The following is an 18,408-nucleotide window of genomic DNA, read 5'->3' on the forward strand; positions in this document are numbered from 1 at the left end:
ATAAAATTATGTTTCAAGTAATTACTAGCTACTACAAAGTTGTGGTCCTTCAATAATTCAAGTGTTGATTTAAGACACGTACAGTTTGGTCCGTGGGTATTATCAAAGTTGACGACCCCGAACATTTGATGGAAACTTTTAAAAAAAAAACTTTAGAAAAAACTTTTGTTAAATAAAATTCAACGAACAAAATATTTAAAAAAAACTTTTGTGGCACCAAACTTTTAAATATAATTATATTAAAAAAACACTAATGTTAAACACATTGACTTCTCCAAATTACATGATAATTACACTTGAATATACAAATATAATACACGACAGTGGTTTTCTAAGACAAACTCTAGCAAATTACATGATAATTACAGCCGAACTCTAGCGAAAACCCTACCCCACCGGTAGTGATTATCGGAGACAACCTTAGCGGCTAAAAAAAGCGGGCAACCCAACGGTAATGGTTCTTAAGAATATGACCCGTAGGGTCAGCTGTCGCTTTCCGTCTCCACCCAGAGGGCACACATCCTATTTTCGAGGCCACCTATTCAAACAATGAAATGAGATGAAATCATAATCAGGTGGTTTTGGGGCGGACATGGTGTAGTATTGAAATCGCTACATGAAATTGAGCAAGTATGAGGAAGCATTATGGGTTATAGTTGTTGTATATCTTATTGATTTTGACTCTATTTATAATTTGAAGAAATGAGATTTGATAGTATAGTTACTGTTCACACTTGCCATTTGAAAATGACGGATGTCCAGACAACACTTACCATTGTAAATTGCAGAACTCAATATTATAAAAAAACATATCCAATTGTTCAACTAAATTTTTATATTTATTAATAAAAGTAATATTAATATACTAATTAATATTTACTAATAATACTAATTATTAGAATTTTAAATAATAAAAGTAAAAACATAGTGATATTAGTATATTACTAGTCATATTTTTTAAATATAAAAAAATCATAAATAAAATTAAGAAACATTAATATATTAAAAGAATAAGTGTGGGTAGTACGGGTACTGTTCACATCCGCTACCCATATTTGACCACTTATTCTTTTAATATATTAATGTTTCTTAATTTTACTTACGATTCTTTTATATTTAAAAAATATGACCAGTAATATCAATTCAATGAAATATAGTAATCAAGAATTTGCAAACTTTATCTAATATTAAATTCTAATAATCTAATATATATAGGTGTAGGTAACTTAATTATTAATTTGTTGTCATGATATATAAATTGGTTAACAAAGAAAGTGGTTATGAGAAATAAATTTAGAAGTTGATACGGAAAAGTAGAAAACGTGTAAGTTTGTTTATGAGATGATGCGTTCATGAGTGTTGGACTGATATGGTGATGTTTGAGATGACCATGTTCGTGGAGGCTGGAGGTTATGGACTTCCCTCTCATAGACCGATTAATATTATAAATAAAGAAACATGAATATATTAAAAGAATAAGTGGTCAAATCTGGGTAGTACTGGTACTGTTCACATCCGCCGTGTGAAATGACGGATGTCACTGAAATATAATAAAATACTTAGAATCTATGGGACATAGGAGGTACGGTTTACTGTTCACATCCGTCATTTCAAATGCCGGATGTCACTGAAATACAATAAAAAATACATAGGTGGGTTATAGGGGTAGTACGAGTTACTGTTCACATCCGCCATTTGAAATGGCGGATGTTAATCAAAAAGTAATGGTGACCGGCGGTTAACTTCTCAACTGAAATCCGCCATTTGAAATGGCGGAACATTAATAAAATATTCATGATCCGCCATTTTAAATGGCGGATCACATGGTTCTCGTCACATCACCAGACAATAACTGACGCCCCCTATGTGCAATTTGACATCCGCCATTTCAAATGGCGGATGTCCTATATTCACTCAACTTTCTTTCTCTCTTCTATAAACCATTTTATGTTGTTCCACTTTTCTATTTTAAAATTTTTTTCATAATAGTTATGATGGTGCATATAGGCCAGGTGACTGGCGTAATACGTTGCCCGTAGCTTGCGGGAAGTAGATGTCAAGTTTTGCGTCAAGTAGAAACACTACTGATAGCAACCACACGCGAATCACCTTCCCACTCTTGGAGAATTCCCCATAATTAATCCTTACCATGTAGCGATTTCATTATTTCATTGTCATATTTGTGTGTTCTAATCGTAGAGTTAAACTTTTTGTTGATTGAACTAAGTGAATTAAAAATCCTCTCCTTAACATATAAACATTTTTGTTTTGTCTGCGTTAGTTTTTGACTAACTGGGTTTTATCTTTATAAAGTTGTCTTTCAAAAAAAATATATACCATGTGAGGAAAGTAGGATAATAAGTGGAGTGACTTTTTGTTTGATTTTAACATGTGAAATGGTGTAAAAATTTGTCAACCAACTTTTATGAGAAAAAAAAAAGTGTATGTTGGTTTTTTATATGTAAAAGATTTTTAATTAAGAAACTTTTATGAAAAAAAAAAGAATATATATTAGTATTTTTATAGTATTTTCTCTATTATATTTCGTTAAGTAAATATAACACTAATTGATTTTGAGTTCACTGAATGTGCCTTTGTAGTTTAGCATTTAAAAAAAAACAAAAAGAAAGAAAGAAAGGCACTATATTTTGCTCTATGTTTTGCTTTCTATTCTTAAAACATAAAAATAACTAATTTGAGAAATGACAATGTGTATAGATTTGAATTTTATGAAAGTTATGAGAGAATAGGTTAAAAATGCAATTAAAATAAATGTTATGTGATCATCTAAAAGCTTAACTAATCAATTAATAATATTAAACATAGTCCATGCATTTTAAGAATGTTTCTATGATAAGTTTTTGATTTAATTATATTAAATTAAAATCTACACCAGAACCACTAAAATAAAAAATCCTAAAAATGATTTTAATATAACTTATAATATTATGAAACATAAGTAGCCTGCAACTTTTAAATTCCAACTAGCCAGGTAGATCTTGTAGTTAGTTTGACTCTCAATTCGTTAATAACATTATGTGGCCTTTATTTATAATATCGTTAGAATGCAAAATGTCAAACCTCACATTACTCAGTGATGTGTATATTATAAAACTAATATATACATTATCAAATTACTGGATTCTCACACATGTCACTTAATCGCATAAAAATGACTACACATAGAGCCTATGTTTAATTTCAAACAACTTTATTGATGATCCATAGGTTACCTTGCTATCAAATATGAAATATATTAGCTTTAGTGGTGTAATATTCGTGACATTATGGTATTTGGATCAATTAACTTCTGGTATTGTTTTTTCAAATAAATTGGTTAAAATATTATTGAGGCTTACAGAAATGTAAGAAGTTCCCCTTTCGCAAACAACATACTTGAATCTAAATAAACGTTTGCGTTCCCTTGCGTCTACTATCTGAATAAACATAGCTCGGTTTTATCTAAATTCTAAATAAACTCCCCCCCCCCACACACACACACATATCAGAGTTTCGATAATTTTAAGAGAACTTGTATTTTTGTCATTTCATCTTTACCCTTATATTTCCTTTAGTTTCACACTTTCATTAGTAAATCAACTCATCTCACAAATTTTAATCGATCATAACCTTTTCACATGTTAATATTTTTTTTTATAAATCAAGCCATAAAATCAATCATTTTGTTCTCTTTAATTTGAGTATCGTATTGCTACAATCTTACATTATTATCATCAGTGTTTGTGTTTCCCTTCGCGCCATTCACACCACTCTAATAATAGTATTTCAATCACCACTGCCAAAAATAGAAAACAAGATAAAAAAAAAATACTAATTTGGGCAGAATTATATTGTTGTCTTTTTCTGGTGGGTCAAGAGTGTTAAATTATTAACCCATGTATAGGAGGCATTAAGCATTTGATCGAATAGCATACGGTAGAAAAAAAAGTTGTACTCCACCACTAACTTAAGCAATCCTACCGACACCAATAACACCACTAAATACTAATCCAGTGCTTCTGAAGAATGAATGGCTCACCATCCGTATTAGTGCATGTGCATGTGCATGTGCATGTGCATGTGCATGTGCATGTGCATGTGCATGTGCATGTGCATGTGCCTGTGTCATCCAAAAAAGTTTGCTGGTCTGATGCCCCGACTATTATCCCTACACCTATTTCTAAACTAAATCTACTTTAATATCAGGTTTTGAACCCTGCTTTTCACTACCACGTGCAAATGTCTTTACCACCCAGCCAAAGATGGAATGACAGTGTCCCACATATGTTATCTAATCGAATTGTGCGATGTATTGTCACTTTTCTTTAACCATTATATAGAAAATAAATATATTTTCAAGAAACATAGAAAGAAGTTATGTGTTAACTACAAAAATAAATTACTTGGTTCGTAACCCAATAATAAGAAGCAAAAAGTGCTATTTTCAGAATAATATATAGTTTATTACATTTTTTTTTGAGCGGGCAAGTGCAACTGGTTGTCTGGTTACGGGTGATTTCGAAAGGTTACCACTTACCACCCACATGCAACCTACCTTACCCGAATTCAAATCCTCTTTACAATAGCATTGTCCTTATTTCAGAGCGTGCACATGCATGACAACATGAGTGGGTAAACTTTCCCACCAGTTGGAGTTGAACTGGGCATCATTGGCATGCGTTTATTAAGTGGAATTGTACTTCTATTCAAAATGTGTGGGGTGGGATGTAACTATAATATAATGTGGTCTCTAGAAGTGGTATTTTTAAAATAACGCATCTGTTGTGTTACACCATACGTTTATTAAGTGGAATTACTTTGCATCAGTACTACTACTGTTAATGGCCAGTGGGAATTTTATGAAAGAAACATATATGGCTAAATGTAGAACTTAGCGAATGAGCATATTTACTAGTCACTTTTATATAACATAATAATATACTAACAAGGAAAGTTATGGTACTTTCGTATGCTTTTTCTCTTCTAGTAAGACACGAAATCTAATCGCTGGATCGTATTCGTATATGAATTGACGGAACGTGAAAAACATGATAAGGGCACTCCATGACTATTCGTATGGGTCACGAGTAACTGAAGTCTCATAAAACCTAACATATAATATTATCTGATTAGCATAATTGAGAACTTTGGTGTCACAAAGTTGGCTATATATGTTTTTATATATGTGCTAATGGTTTTGATAGTTAGCACATGTATTGGTATTGGCCGGAAAGTTTTGGTGATAGGGGAAACTGTTTGCACCGGTTTCCAACTCGGGTATGAATCCCTGATGCCCCAAATGATGGCGTGGATCGGATAGTTTTGTTAAGTGAAACCAACCGAATTTGCGTGCAATCACCACATTTTGTTTTAGTATCGGTGCATTAACGAAAACTGACCGGACACAAATTTTATTTTTATTTTTGTTTTTGTTTTTGTTTTTCAGTTCCGGTATCGTAGCGTGACGGAGACCGACCAAATTTGTATAGATTCATCGCCTCAACGCCCGGGATCAGCAACGCTCGGATTTTACCAAAGCCTGAGCTTTACGGACCAGGCGCCAACCCATTGGCCCACCTTAGTTTTAGTAAATTGTTTTTATTTTAGTTCCGATGTCATAACGCACATAACCAAAACTGACCGAATTCCTGTCGACTTACCACGTCAAAGCGAGGACCTACAATATTTGGGTTTTACCAACGCCCGGGTTTTTCCAATCTGTCAAGCGCAACACGCCGGATAAAATTTAGTTTAAAAGTTTGAATTATTAAAATTTAGTTTTTCTATAATTAATTCTAGATGATGTTACCAAACCACACTAACGATAGTGACCTTAGCCAACGAGGATATCCTTTTCAATCACGTGTGTTTTTGGCATGCTTTCGTCCTATGTGCGTTTTATAGTCATATTACTTTATCGAGATTAAGGTTTTCATATAGGTTACCTTTTATGTAATATATAATAATACCGAAAGTAGTGCATTCATATTTTCATCATAATCAATTATTATAAAACAAATCCCGTCGCGTGCTTAATTTTTAATTATTAATGTACTAATTATAATTTATGGGCTATTATAAATTTTAATTATTAAAACGATCGACTAATTAAGGTTCATCGGTACACGGTTTCAAACTAATGGGGTAGTGCAATTGGGAAAGCATCTTGGGTTCGCGAACTTGAATTGTTTGCCGAAGATTGATGTTGTGTAAGGGCTTTATATCTGTTGGATATAGCCGCTGCACTTTTTTAAAAAATAATAATAATAAAGCATCTTCGTCTAATGAAGTTTTTTGGGTTTAGACTGATTGTCAAGTAACTAAACGAACACGCGCAATCAGAAAGATTAGCACGAAGTGAATTGACGATATTTTCGTCATGTGCAGCGCACATGTGGCTTATTTGACATAAAAAAAAAGTAACGTTGTGATGAAACTAGCAAGATTTATCATAGTAAGCAATCCAAGTGGCAATTAGTCTAAACCCGAAAAAAAAACATTTAACTTTAATTTCAATATTGATATCAACACAAATGAACTGAAGGCTATTCATCCAATCCGGATGAAATAGATTAGTACTAGTGATATGCTATAATTTATGTTATAACTTTTATATACTAAAATAAGCCAACTCACGAGCCGAGCTTACCTGCCAGGCTCGACTTGTTTACAAACAGAACCGAGCTGACACCACTCATTTAGAACCAAACTAATTTTGAACGAGCTTTGAACAAGGCGTGAGTTGCGAGCTTTTGAAGGATCGGTACTGCAAAACTACAAGCTATTTGGTCATTTGTTTACATGGTGTTATCATTAGAGCCTCATGTAAATGTTATTTTAATCAATGTGCAACACCAATTAAATCAATTTCTTTTTTTTTTCTTTTATTAACCCTTGTGCCAAATTTACTATAATCATTTTATTTAACTTATTAAATTGCATGTAGTTAAATAAGAAATAGACTTCTTTTTTTACCCTTATTATAATATTAATCGAGTATTATTCAAGTAAAGCTAAAAATAAAATAGACACGTACCTATCTATTTAACTAAGAAACTAGCCCATCAAGACTATATTGTTTATAACTATAGATCAAAAGTCTATAATGAGATCAATCATTTATCTATTCTTTTCTATATACCATACCATACATATGGAAACCATTATGCAATAACATTATGATGTGCAAAGCACATTATGACTGACATAACATCATGCAAGGAATCTATATACACTCTTTTTTGGTTTTTCTATAATCCATATATCTTCCACTCACTCAAACTATCATATCATCAAGAGTTAAAAGCCCCACGCAGCTTAATAACCAAAATATATAGAGACATCGACATACCTTCCGTTAGGACCGTTACCCGACATATGGTATACGGCTAACGGCCTCGAAAAACACTAGGTCGGCGTATTAACCGATGTAGCGCACTAGGGATGTGCGTATAGACGTGAAAACTGACATATTGTACAACAGTTATAATGAGATTTCGCAGACCTGTCTTCGAGATCTGGAGGCATTAATCAAGTACTAAAAATAGGCCCTTAAGTAAAATGATCACATTTTAATGATAATTGTGATTAATATAAAAATTAGACATTGTTCTACCACCTATGCGCACCAAAATAATGAAACACAAATAAATATAATTACACGTGTATAACGTACTTTTAATAATTTTACATTTAATAACGTGATAAAGTTGATGACTATTTTAGGAAAATTTAATATTAAAGGCTTGGAAATATAAAGAAATAAATAGGTTTAGACAAAATTAAATTTGTTTTGGTCCTTTTTCATGTGGACCCTACGCAACGGCACATCCTTGCTTCACCACCCAGCCGGCCCCGAGATTTGACGCAACTCAGAATTCAAGTGTAGTTTCTACTTTCAGCTTCCAACGTAACACAACTCACTAGAGGTGAAAAAAAAAACCGAAGCCGGAACCGGACCCAAAAAAAAACCCAGAACTAGGTGTTTTATACCCGGGGATTTTAATACCCGAACCCGTACCTGACCCTACCCGTAGGGTACAAGTAGGGTATATATTTCAGTACCACCCGAAAACTGGAACCGGTTCCATACCCGGAACCGGGTTTTTCTAATACTCGAAACCAGATTTTTCAAATACCCGAAATTATCCAAAAAATACCTGAAAAATACATCTAAAAAGTGCAACCCCTTAAAAAATTCAATCTATACCATAAAAATACCTGGAAAAACCCGAAATAGGGTATCAAATACCCGGTTTTAGAATACCACGTTCTATATCCGACCCGAAACAGATTTATAGGGTATGGTTTTTAGAGAATATCCGGACCCAAACACGACCCGGGTGTTGCCAATACCCGATCATACCCGAAACCGGTTTCATATCCAAAACCAGGCATGAAAAACGTGATTTGTGAACCTCTACAACTCAGTCATGAACACCTTTGAATTGAACAATATTTGCATAAGTTTCATATATACAAGTATACACTTCTAATCATGTGTATTTAAAATGTCATTAAATTCATCTTTAAATTCTTTTTGGTAATAAGCTAATATAAGTCACATCCTCAAATTTGATATTTATTATCTATTATTTATCTGGTTTCCTTCACATTGTTACTATTCCTTTATTTTGTGTTTAATTTGGTTTTATGATTTTATCACATTGTTACTTATACTTGGAAGTTGGATGTAGTCAGGGGCGGACCCATATAGTTTGGGTCGGGGTCCCGGGATACTAATGTTTTTAAAAAATTACTTAGAAGCGGTGTATTAAATTTTGTAAGGACCCCATAAAAATTAATACTTGGAACCCATACTATTAAGGTTGAATTGGTCTAGTGGGAAATCCCTTGTTTTGCTTTTGAAAGGTTGCAGGTTCAAGTCTCACAAATCTTTGTTTTTTTTATTTTTTTTCATATCCTAGTCAATATTAGTTATTTAGTTAGGGTATTTGTGCCTTTCATTAGTTTCTCCCATGTAATCATTATCACCATGCAACATATATAATGGCAATGTGGATTTTGCATATTCTTTTATTATTTATCTTGTTATGTATATTATAATTAATCATTTATTTGTGTTAGAGTTAGTTTTTTATGTTTTGGTCATGTATGTAAGATTATATATATATATATATATATATAAGGGGTGGGTAAAAATAAAAAGAGATAGTTTTTTAGGAATACTAGGAATAAATTATAGCCATTTGATCATGTTAATCAATGGTTGAGAATTAAAATTACCAAAAACCGACATAGTCTTCTAGAATTACTCTTTCATCATTATAACCGACATAGTTTTCTTGAATTATTCTTTCACCATAGGTTATAATGCCACATGTCAAAAATCTACTGGTTCTTATTATTTTTAAGAAACTCCTTATTCTTATTTGAACCCTTTTCTATATATATATAAGCTTATGTTTGTGTTTTCCGAGTACGAATAAAAATGAATTAAAAGTCTATGTTCTATCTAGTTTCTAATCTAGATTCTTTCTACTTACTCGTTTGCAATGATACCATATTTCCGCATTTTATTATGTTCCTAGTCTCGACCCGACCTGACCCGAATAACGACCAACCCGAAAATTTTGTAAACCGAAAATCTAGGACCCCATTGGTAAAAAATCCTGGGTCCACCACTGGATGTAGTTCATTTGGATTGTACATATTCACAACTCACAAGCTTAATTTACAAGCTTTTATTGCATGATATGTATTTTAATTTTCTTGCTTATAGTATTAATAAAAGTATAAAATGACCCTTACAGTTTACTTTTAATTATTTTAGTAAACCCTATACTTAAAATATCTATTTAACTATTATTATTATTATTGTTATTATTATTAATTCCAACACGTTACAATAATTTTTTTAGCGTTTCACTTTGTTTTCCTTTGCTACTACAATGTTTTACGATTTGGTCTAAATTTTACGAGCTAACACGTCGCAACGCCGTGCTTTGTCCAACGTTTTACGTCTATTTTTTTGTCAATCTAACAGTCCCTCCGCAAACAATTTCTTTTCTTGTAAATCGCCAGTTCATCACTACGTTTCGTTTTAATATTGGCGAATTAAGACACATACGTATCTACGTCTACTTTTTGTTCGGTTAATAGTACCGAGTAGCGTTATAAAAACTCATCTTAGGTTATTATTATTTAATCATTTGCCTGGTTAACAATTTGTCATAATAATAATATACAATAAGAAGCTGGCCGTTTTAACATCTTTAATTTCCATGCAAATATTCAAATACTGGTACGTACGTCTATGGCGATCACGCATGCATATTTGAATTTATAGGTACAAATAATATTCTCCTCTATTTACATTCTTCTTCGTAGATTCACAATCATGTTTCTCGCGTATTAACAGATCATGAATCCATAAATTGTTGTTCTTCAAATTGCAATTAACATGCGTTATCTCTATTGAGGTGATCATAATTTCTCTCGATCTGCATTTACGTGTTATTGATGAAATATTGAATTAGGTTATATGCAATTTCTATATGAAATTGAATTTTATCGTATAATATTAGGTTTTGCAAATCTGCATCAATTGTTTGTGATATGCAAATGATTAATGTATCAATGTCACAATTTGACTCAAACAAAGTGGTGCTCCGTGAAAACCTCGTTTCTAGCTATAATTCTAAAGCTCAAGCTTGGCTCGTTTAGTATTTATTTTTAATTTTTATATATTTATAATCATAGTTATAACTATCATTATTATACATATTATAATTATTAAATGAATAGCTATTAAATATTACAGATAAAAGTTATATCAATCAAGGGCTTGTTTAGGCTCGCGAGCTGGCTCGACCTAGATAAGGCTCGCAAGCTTATTGTTAGGCTCGAGCTCGGCTCAGCTCGTTTGTTATCTACTAATTAACTTATATATATCTATAATTATTTTTAGATGTATTTTATATTTATAACTTTGTATAAAACATAAACTTATTATTTACTGTTATCATAATTTTATGTATAATAATTATTAATAAACAGGTTGAATATAATGGATTAACATTATATCAATCAGGGGCTCGTTTAGGCTAGCGAGTTGGCTGGAGCTCGAAAAGTAAAGCTTGGGCTCGCTTATTAAGCTTGCTTATTTTACGCTCGAGCTCGTTTAAGCTGGCATCAATTTGAGCTTTTTACGAATCAATCTCGAGTAGCTCGCGAGCAGCTTAACTCGTTTACACCCCTACCTACAAAATCATACCAGGACATAATTAATGTGCATGCATAGACATTGCAGGCTTGCAGCATTTTAGAAGTAATTTTCTGTCTGCTGTAAAATGCTGAAAAATGTTTTGATACATTTTTTTATCAGGATAACTTCAATTGATCATGGAACCACCTGTAGCAGCAGAAGTAGAAACCAAATCAGAGAAAACAGATGAAACAAAACAAGCTAAAAGCTATGATTGTGGACTTTGTGACACTGAAGTTGTCTACAAAATAGCCCAAGAACTCCTTCCAGGATTAGCCGAAACATGCGTCGACACCACGACTGGTGGCATCTTCAAAACTGCCGGCTCAGTGGTTGTTGACATGAGAAAAGAAATGACTGATTACTTAACACAAAGAAGCGAGACGTACGTGGCTGAATTCTTATTATCAGAAAACGCTGCAAATTCAGAGTTGTCTGAACACCCTTATGACATAATCCTAAATCTCATTGATGATTTTTCATCCTCCAAAACAAATATGTTCAGTCGAGTTTCTGAGTTGGTTTTAACCGACAGAAGAGAAGACAGAATCGATGATTTTGTTCAAGAAATGGAAATTAACGGTTTTTGGTTATTAGATCGAAGAGAACAAGTTGCGTCAATGCTGCTAAAGAATGTGGATTACAAGAACTTATTTCATTGTAATATGGTATGGAACTCTGAGGAAGAACTTGCTAAACATAGATCAGAATGCAAGTTTAGACCGATGGATTGCACTAATGAGGGGTGCACGACTACACATTGTGCAGCGCAAAAAGAACATCACGAAGCGGTTTGTCCTTTTACGATACTCCCGTGTGAACAACAATGTTCGGATGCTGTTATGAGGCGTGAAATGGATAGACATTGTGTAACAGTTTGTCCAACGAAGCCTGTACATTGTGCTTTTTATACAGTGGGATGTGAATCTTGTATACCGAGGTGCGATGTTCAACAGCATAATATTGATGAACTTGATTCACATTTACTGTATATTATCAAAACCGCTTATAAAGAAGCAAGCGATGAAGATCTTAAACAAAGGGTTAATCAAATAAAGAATGTGAGGTTTTTTTTCTTTTGGTCTTCCATTTTCTTTTCATATCAATGAGCAACTTCTAAATTTGGTTTTTGACAGCTGTCAAATACTGAAAAGCTGGCAAGAGCACGGGATACTCGAGCTTTGACATATTTGATCAAGGATGCTGAAGCACAGCTTGGACCGTTGGATGTCAAAACCGAGCTGCATGCTGAGTTAGCTAGCCATGAGAACAGTAATAACAAGGACTCAAACACAAAAACCGAGCCATCAGTGGTCAAAGACGGGGTTGACCCGCCCAAGAAAGTGGAAGAGAACCAAGGATTCGAATCAGCTAGGTCATCAACTGATAAACCTGTCATAACTGCAGATGACACCAAGTTGCCCACCGAACAAGTGCATACAGAATCACCCACGAAAACCGAGCCACCAGTAGTCAAAGACGGAGTTGACCCGCCCAAGAAAAAGAACGAGAGTCCAGGATCACAATCAGCCAGGTCATCAACTGATAAACCTGTCACAACAGCAGATGACATCGAGTTGCCCACCGAACAAGTGCATACAGAATCACCCACGAAAACCGAGCCATCAGTAGTCAAAGACAGGGTTGACCCGCCTGAGAAAAAGGAAGAGGGCCCAGTATCACAATCTGCCAGGTCATCAACTGAAAACCCCGTCAAAACAGATGACGCCAAGTTACCCACCGAACCAGTGGTACAAGTGAACACGGAGCCACCAGCGTCTGCTAACTCACCAGTCAACTTAGAGGAACACAAAGATAAAGACGAGTCATTTTCTTCGCCCGTCAAAGATAAAGACGAGTCATTTTCTTCACCGGTTAAATTAGAGGAAAACGCAGATATGCACGAGTCATTTTCTTCACCAGGCAAAACAGAGGAAAGCGTAGACACACACGAGTCATTTTCTTCACCAACGGGAGAACATGAACACGTTGAATCACCAGTGAAGGATGAAGTATTCAAAGATTTGCATGACGAAGACGGTAATGAACTAGCAGCCATAGAACAGTCAACAAAAGTCAAAGAGGAAATGTCGAACACTGTGAGCGAAAAATCTGAATAATTATCCAGTTATGATGAAAAGGAGTCAACAAAGTGACCTGAAAAGGAAACAGTCAAAGAATGACATAACATATGTGATCATATTATGTTCTTTCAAATGGAATCTTACTATCCACTTTTATTGTTGTATTTGCATATGCGTAACAGAAGCTATCTTCATGAGTTTATGCATGCATGTTTTGATGTTCAAATCTTGAATCATGATTGAATCTTATCACTGCTGCTTCTGCCTTTTTTTTTACATTTTAATCTGTTAATGACCTTTAGTAACAAAAGACATTTTCTTTCGTCGGTATTACACAAAGCGTCTTCAATTATTGCTGGGTTCACGTTTTTGTCTTGTTTATCCCACGATCCGCTTTTAACCCCAAGAGCCTCATACAACTCGCTTAGGGGATAAGAGTATTTAGTCACGAAAACACTAGTAAAAAACAAAGACCTTTAGGAGCGGTTTGAAACCGCTCCCAAAATGTGCAAGTTAAAATCAATTCAAGTTAAAAAATTGTGACCGTGTTCAGATTTGACCTGCCAACTTTGGCCTGCCAACTCACGAGCACACATATCTATGTACTATGTTTATTTTAACAGCAATCATTTATGGGTAAGTTTGGATACATAAACTCAGATTCCAAGCTTCACCATACATGATTGAACACATAATCAATCAATCAATCAATCTTGATATTCTTTAATCAAAGAAGCTCAACTTTTACCCATAAAACATGACTGATTCACCAAAATAAGCATGACCCAAATCACAGTCTCTCATTAAAGTTGCGAGCAACCAACCATAAAGTCAAGATAGTAACAAGCAACAATTCAAGCATTTTATTCGAAGTCTAGACTGCAATTCATGCATGACCTCTATTCTCACTCACTCTCTATTTGGGGGTGTACTTCTCCATCAACCGAGTCAACTCAGCATCAAACCCTTTCTCCAGCTCAATCTCTTCCTTCCAGTACCTGCTCTTCAACTCAGCCTTCTTCTCTTCATGTATTTTCATCAACTTCTCCCTCTCTTCTTCAAATTCTTTCATCTCTTCAAGCTCCGAATTTCTGCATAATTATTCAGTAAATTATAGCAATAACAATAATATAAACAAATACGTATCATGACATACCTCTTCTGAGGATCCATAGCAGGAAAAGATTGTTCAGCCCGCCTCAAATTATCAAATCGATCTTCTTTTTCATTCCTGGCCTCTTGAATTACCTTAAGCTGCTCTTTGAAAAATTGCTCTTGCGAATCCATCTAATACCAACACCATATAAATGAGAAAACAAATTATTATACAAAAGTAGTAAATTTCATAGCAATATTTTGTAAAACTACCTCTTCCTTGTTTTGTTCATGATACAGTTGTGTCCTTTCCCTCACTATACGATTCGCTTCTTCAGTTTTTCTCAGTTTCTGAGACACGTATTCGTATGACTCTTCAAGTGCCTTAACATTCATCTGTTCTTTCACAACTCGGTTCTTGTACCAATGCAATTGTTGATTATCTTCATTCATTTGCTTTAGCTGATTCACAACTTTTTCTTGGTAAGAAACCATATCAAATTTCAGCTTCGATTTCCCTAAATAAACACACACAAAAAACGTCAAATGCATTTTAAGCCGTCGAGAAAGGAAAACAAACACAGAAAGAATAATCCCGACCTTGAGAGTGCTGATTAAAGAAATCCATATCTTGTTTTGTAGCCATGTAACCATAAAGCTTGCGTTTACCCCCGGTGTAAAACAAATTAGGGCGGCGCTCAAACGCATCTCGGTCTGTTCCTTCATCTTCAAAATGTTTACTCAGACGTTCAGCCTCGGTGTATCCAACGGCTGAGGATTCAAATATCAGCACACTCACACCCCTGTGCCCTCTTGGCCCGTATGCATGGCGGGCCCTCAGTGCTTCATATGACCCAAAGTAATCAAGAAGCTCTTGGTTTCCCATCCCAAGCCACTGCAGTTAGGATTTCAGCTTTCAATTAATTAACTTGTTTATGTAATCAAAAATTAAACAAATTGTAATTAATTTAAGGTATATTGGTTTTTATTAATCCCAACTATTGTCTTTTGGTCGCTGCCGGTCCCAACTAATGAATTGGCTACTGACGGTCCCAACTTTTAATGTATTTGTTCCTAATGGTCCGCGACTAACAGAATCTTAACGCCATTAGTTTCAGGTCGTCGGAAAAACATTTTTGGCCGGAAAAGTCAAATTTGTTGCCGGAAAACACCACCTGAACACCGCCACCACCACCAATTGACCCACTGCCAACCAACTACCACCACTTGAGCACCATCAACCGATTCCAACGATGGTTCTTGGGTTTCCGGCAACCTCAATAATTGGGGCTTTTACTAGTAAAAGGTTCTTAAAGTTCCAATACAAAGTTACCAAGATGTTTGGGACGAAAATGTTGAGTTTTCGGGAAAAAAATTGAGTTTTCCGGCCAAAAGGGTTTTTCTGGCAAGCAGAAACTAACGACGTTAGGATTCTGTTAGTCGCGGACCATTAGGAACAGATACGTTAAAAGTTGGGACCGTCAGCAGCCAATTCGTTAGTTGGGACCGGTAGTGACCAAAATACAATAGTGGGGATTAATAGAAACCAATATACCTTAATTTAATGAATTAATAATATACCTTTTCGTTTTCATCTTGTTCTAGCTGTGTATTCTTGATGATAACCATTGGAGGCCAAACAATCTCTCTATCTTTAACAACTTCACTCAGCCCTTTCCACTGACCGTACGACTCACCGGCTGGATTAACTGTCGCACCCTTTCTTCTTAACTCTTCTTCCAAAAGTGCAGCAAGATCTCTGTGAATCTTGACTCGTTTTGACCCTTTAGTTTTAGCATGAGTTACAAGAGATTGCAGACTCTTGTACCAGTCGATCGCACCAGGCCCGTTCTGGCACGCAGGGCAATGCCACTGCCTCGACGGCTCATTGACCTGGTCAACAGTTAACGTGTCCAAAGTCTTGAAAAACTCAGCATACCACCTGTTCTGCTTTTGCTCCTCGTGACTTTTGGGTATTTCATCCGAATCATACTCGTCACTAAGCAGCTCGTCATCAGACTCTTCAACTTCCTCAGTTTCTTCATGATCTTCTTCAGCATGTTGTTCTGTTACATTTGGTTGGTTATTTGCGCTATTGTTTCTTCCCTGCCCGGGCCTCGAGTTCCAATTCCACCCAGTCTGAAGCGGTGGAGAGATTGAATTCTGGTTATTCTCATAGTATCTATTCACTGGCAGGCCATTCGCACCACCACCGCCTCTGCCGCCTACTTGACCAGCCCGTCCGTTGTTTGAAGCCCTAACCGGTCCATTCCCACGTCCACCGACTGGTTGACCCCAAGGATTAGGTTTAGAACCACCACCCTGTGAAGACGCCCATTGTTTCGTCGCACCACTGTTTCCACCTTTGTTTTTGTTCTTTTTCGAAATAACCTCCCAACCGACATCTTGACTCGAATCCAGGTTCACATCCTGGACCGCTTCGCTCAACTGGTCAACATCATAGTTTGGCCTTCCAGCAATACCTTTACCTCTATTATTAAACTGGCCACCTCCATTAATTGAACTCATCTGCACACAAACCCTAAAAATTAAATCACTAGCATCCAACCATCTATACAATAACCAGTTAAACCACTAGGGGGGTAAACGAGCCGAGCTGCTTGTGAGCTATTCGAGATCAGCTCATAAAAATGCTCGATCAAGCTTAAACGAGGCCGTGCCCATGCTCGAGCCTACAAGTAAGCACATTTAACAAACGAGCCCGAGCCCGAGCCGGCTCACGAGCCAAAACGAGCCTGTCATTGATATAGTTTTTATAATATATATTTAATAATCATTAATTAATCTATATAAAATTACAAAAAATAATTAAAAAAGACTTATTTCGTATACATCAAATTATCATTGAAAAACATTATATAAATAAAATTATAAAAACAATCATAAACATATAAAAATTAATTAAGAAATAGTAAACGAGCCGAGCTCAAGAGGACCTCTGTGTAAGTTAAACGAGCCGAGCCCACAAACCCTAGAAACATATATTGCCGTACTTGAAAAACCCTAACTAACAATCATTACAATCGATCAACAAATATATTCAACAATTAGCAAACTGCATGTAAGATCGTCGTTATAAACTAAGAAAATTAGGGTTTGTACAATTATTATCACGGAAGTAAAAACCCTAAAAATTAGGGTTTGGAATGCAAGCATTTCATTTCATAAAATGGATCGGAAAACGGAATCATCATCAGGTGAATATGAGTTGATAATAATAATAATAATAAGAAGAAGAAGAAGAAGAAGAAGGCTTACCGGAGAAATCGAAGTTCGCATTCGGAGCGTAACGAGTGAGTAAAAGGAGACGTCAAATGTGTTAGTGTTGGGTTGTTGATATTAATATTTATAGTAATATTTATTATTTATATATATTAATATTATTGTCGCTTTGTAGGACTTCTTCATCCTACCTGAAACTTGGTGTGATTTTAGATATTTGCTTTTGACAATTGTAGGAAGAAAAATATTTTATTTTTGCTATATTTATTTGTTTGTTAGTTATAATAATAATAATTATTGTTATTATTATAACCAGATGTGTAGACAAATAAGCCGGTTAACTGAACCGACTCGAAAATTAAATCGAAACCAAACTGGTTTGTAATTTTCACTGTCAAAACCGGTTCCAAATTGGTTAACTGAACCAAAACGGTCAAAACCCGAACCGAAACCGGTCGTAACCTGGTCAAGAAACCGGTTTCAACCTGAATCGATCACAAACCGATTTTGACTTTGTTGACCAAACCGAATTGGTTTGTTACAACTTTGATTCATAAGTTTCAGATGTTCCATTCGTGTCATTATTTGTAATTTGCGTTACATCGTCATCTAATTAATCATATTTTTAACAGCTAAGCTAGCCTTGTATTGACAACTAAGTCATCACTTACTTTCACCACTTATGTTATACTTATTCACTAGTTTCACTTTTTTAATATACTTTTTATATAACGAAGTGAGAAAATAAGTTAAACCAAT

The 18,408-nt window shown here is 34.9% G+C and overlaps 1 protein-coding gene across 1 annotated transcript; it reads right to left on the reverse strand.

The window, feature by feature from the left end:
* Positions 1 to 14,132: 14,132 nt before the first annotated feature.
* On the reverse strand, positions 14,133 to 16,935 carry LOC143630953 (protein SUPPRESSOR OF GENE SILENCING 3-like). The gene is made up of 5 exons (XM_077099830.1): positions 15,988 to 16,935; positions 15,007 to 15,301; positions 14,680 to 14,924; positions 14,468 to 14,598; positions 14,133 to 14,402 (listed from the first exon to the last, which is right to left on the reverse strand). The coding sequence occupies exons 1-5, from the start codon at positions 16,933 to 16,935 to the stop codon at positions 14,228 to 14,230; spliced, it is 1,794 nt and encodes a 597-aa protein (XP_076955945.1). The 3' UTR covers positions 14,133 to 14,227.
* Positions 16,936 to 18,408: the final 1,473 nt, after the last annotated feature.

Source organism: Bidens hawaiensis, unplaced genomic scaffold, assembly GCF_021521415.1.
Source record: "Bidens hawaiensis isolate Kalapana, Puna unplaced genomic scaffold, B.hawaiensis_p1.1 tig00005851_1, whole genome shotgun sequence".
In the NCBI taxonomy this organism is placed as follows: domain Eukaryota; kingdom Viridiplantae; phylum Streptophyta; class Magnoliopsida; order Asterales; family Asteraceae; genus Bidens; species Bidens hawaiensis.

Coding starts and splice junctions, on each gene's coding strand:
- LOC143630953 (XM_077099830.1), bottom strand. CDS start 16,935: ATGAGTTCAATTAATGGAGGTGGCCAGTTTAATAATAGAGGTAAAGGT. Junction 15,302..15,987: donor AACAAGATGAAAACGAAAAG/GTATATTATTAA, acceptor TCCTAACTGCAG/TGGCTTGGGATGGGAAACCA. Junction 14,925..15,006: donor CTTTAATCAGCACTCTCAAG/GTCGGGATTATT, acceptor GTGTTTATTTAG/GGAAATCGAAGCTGAAATTT.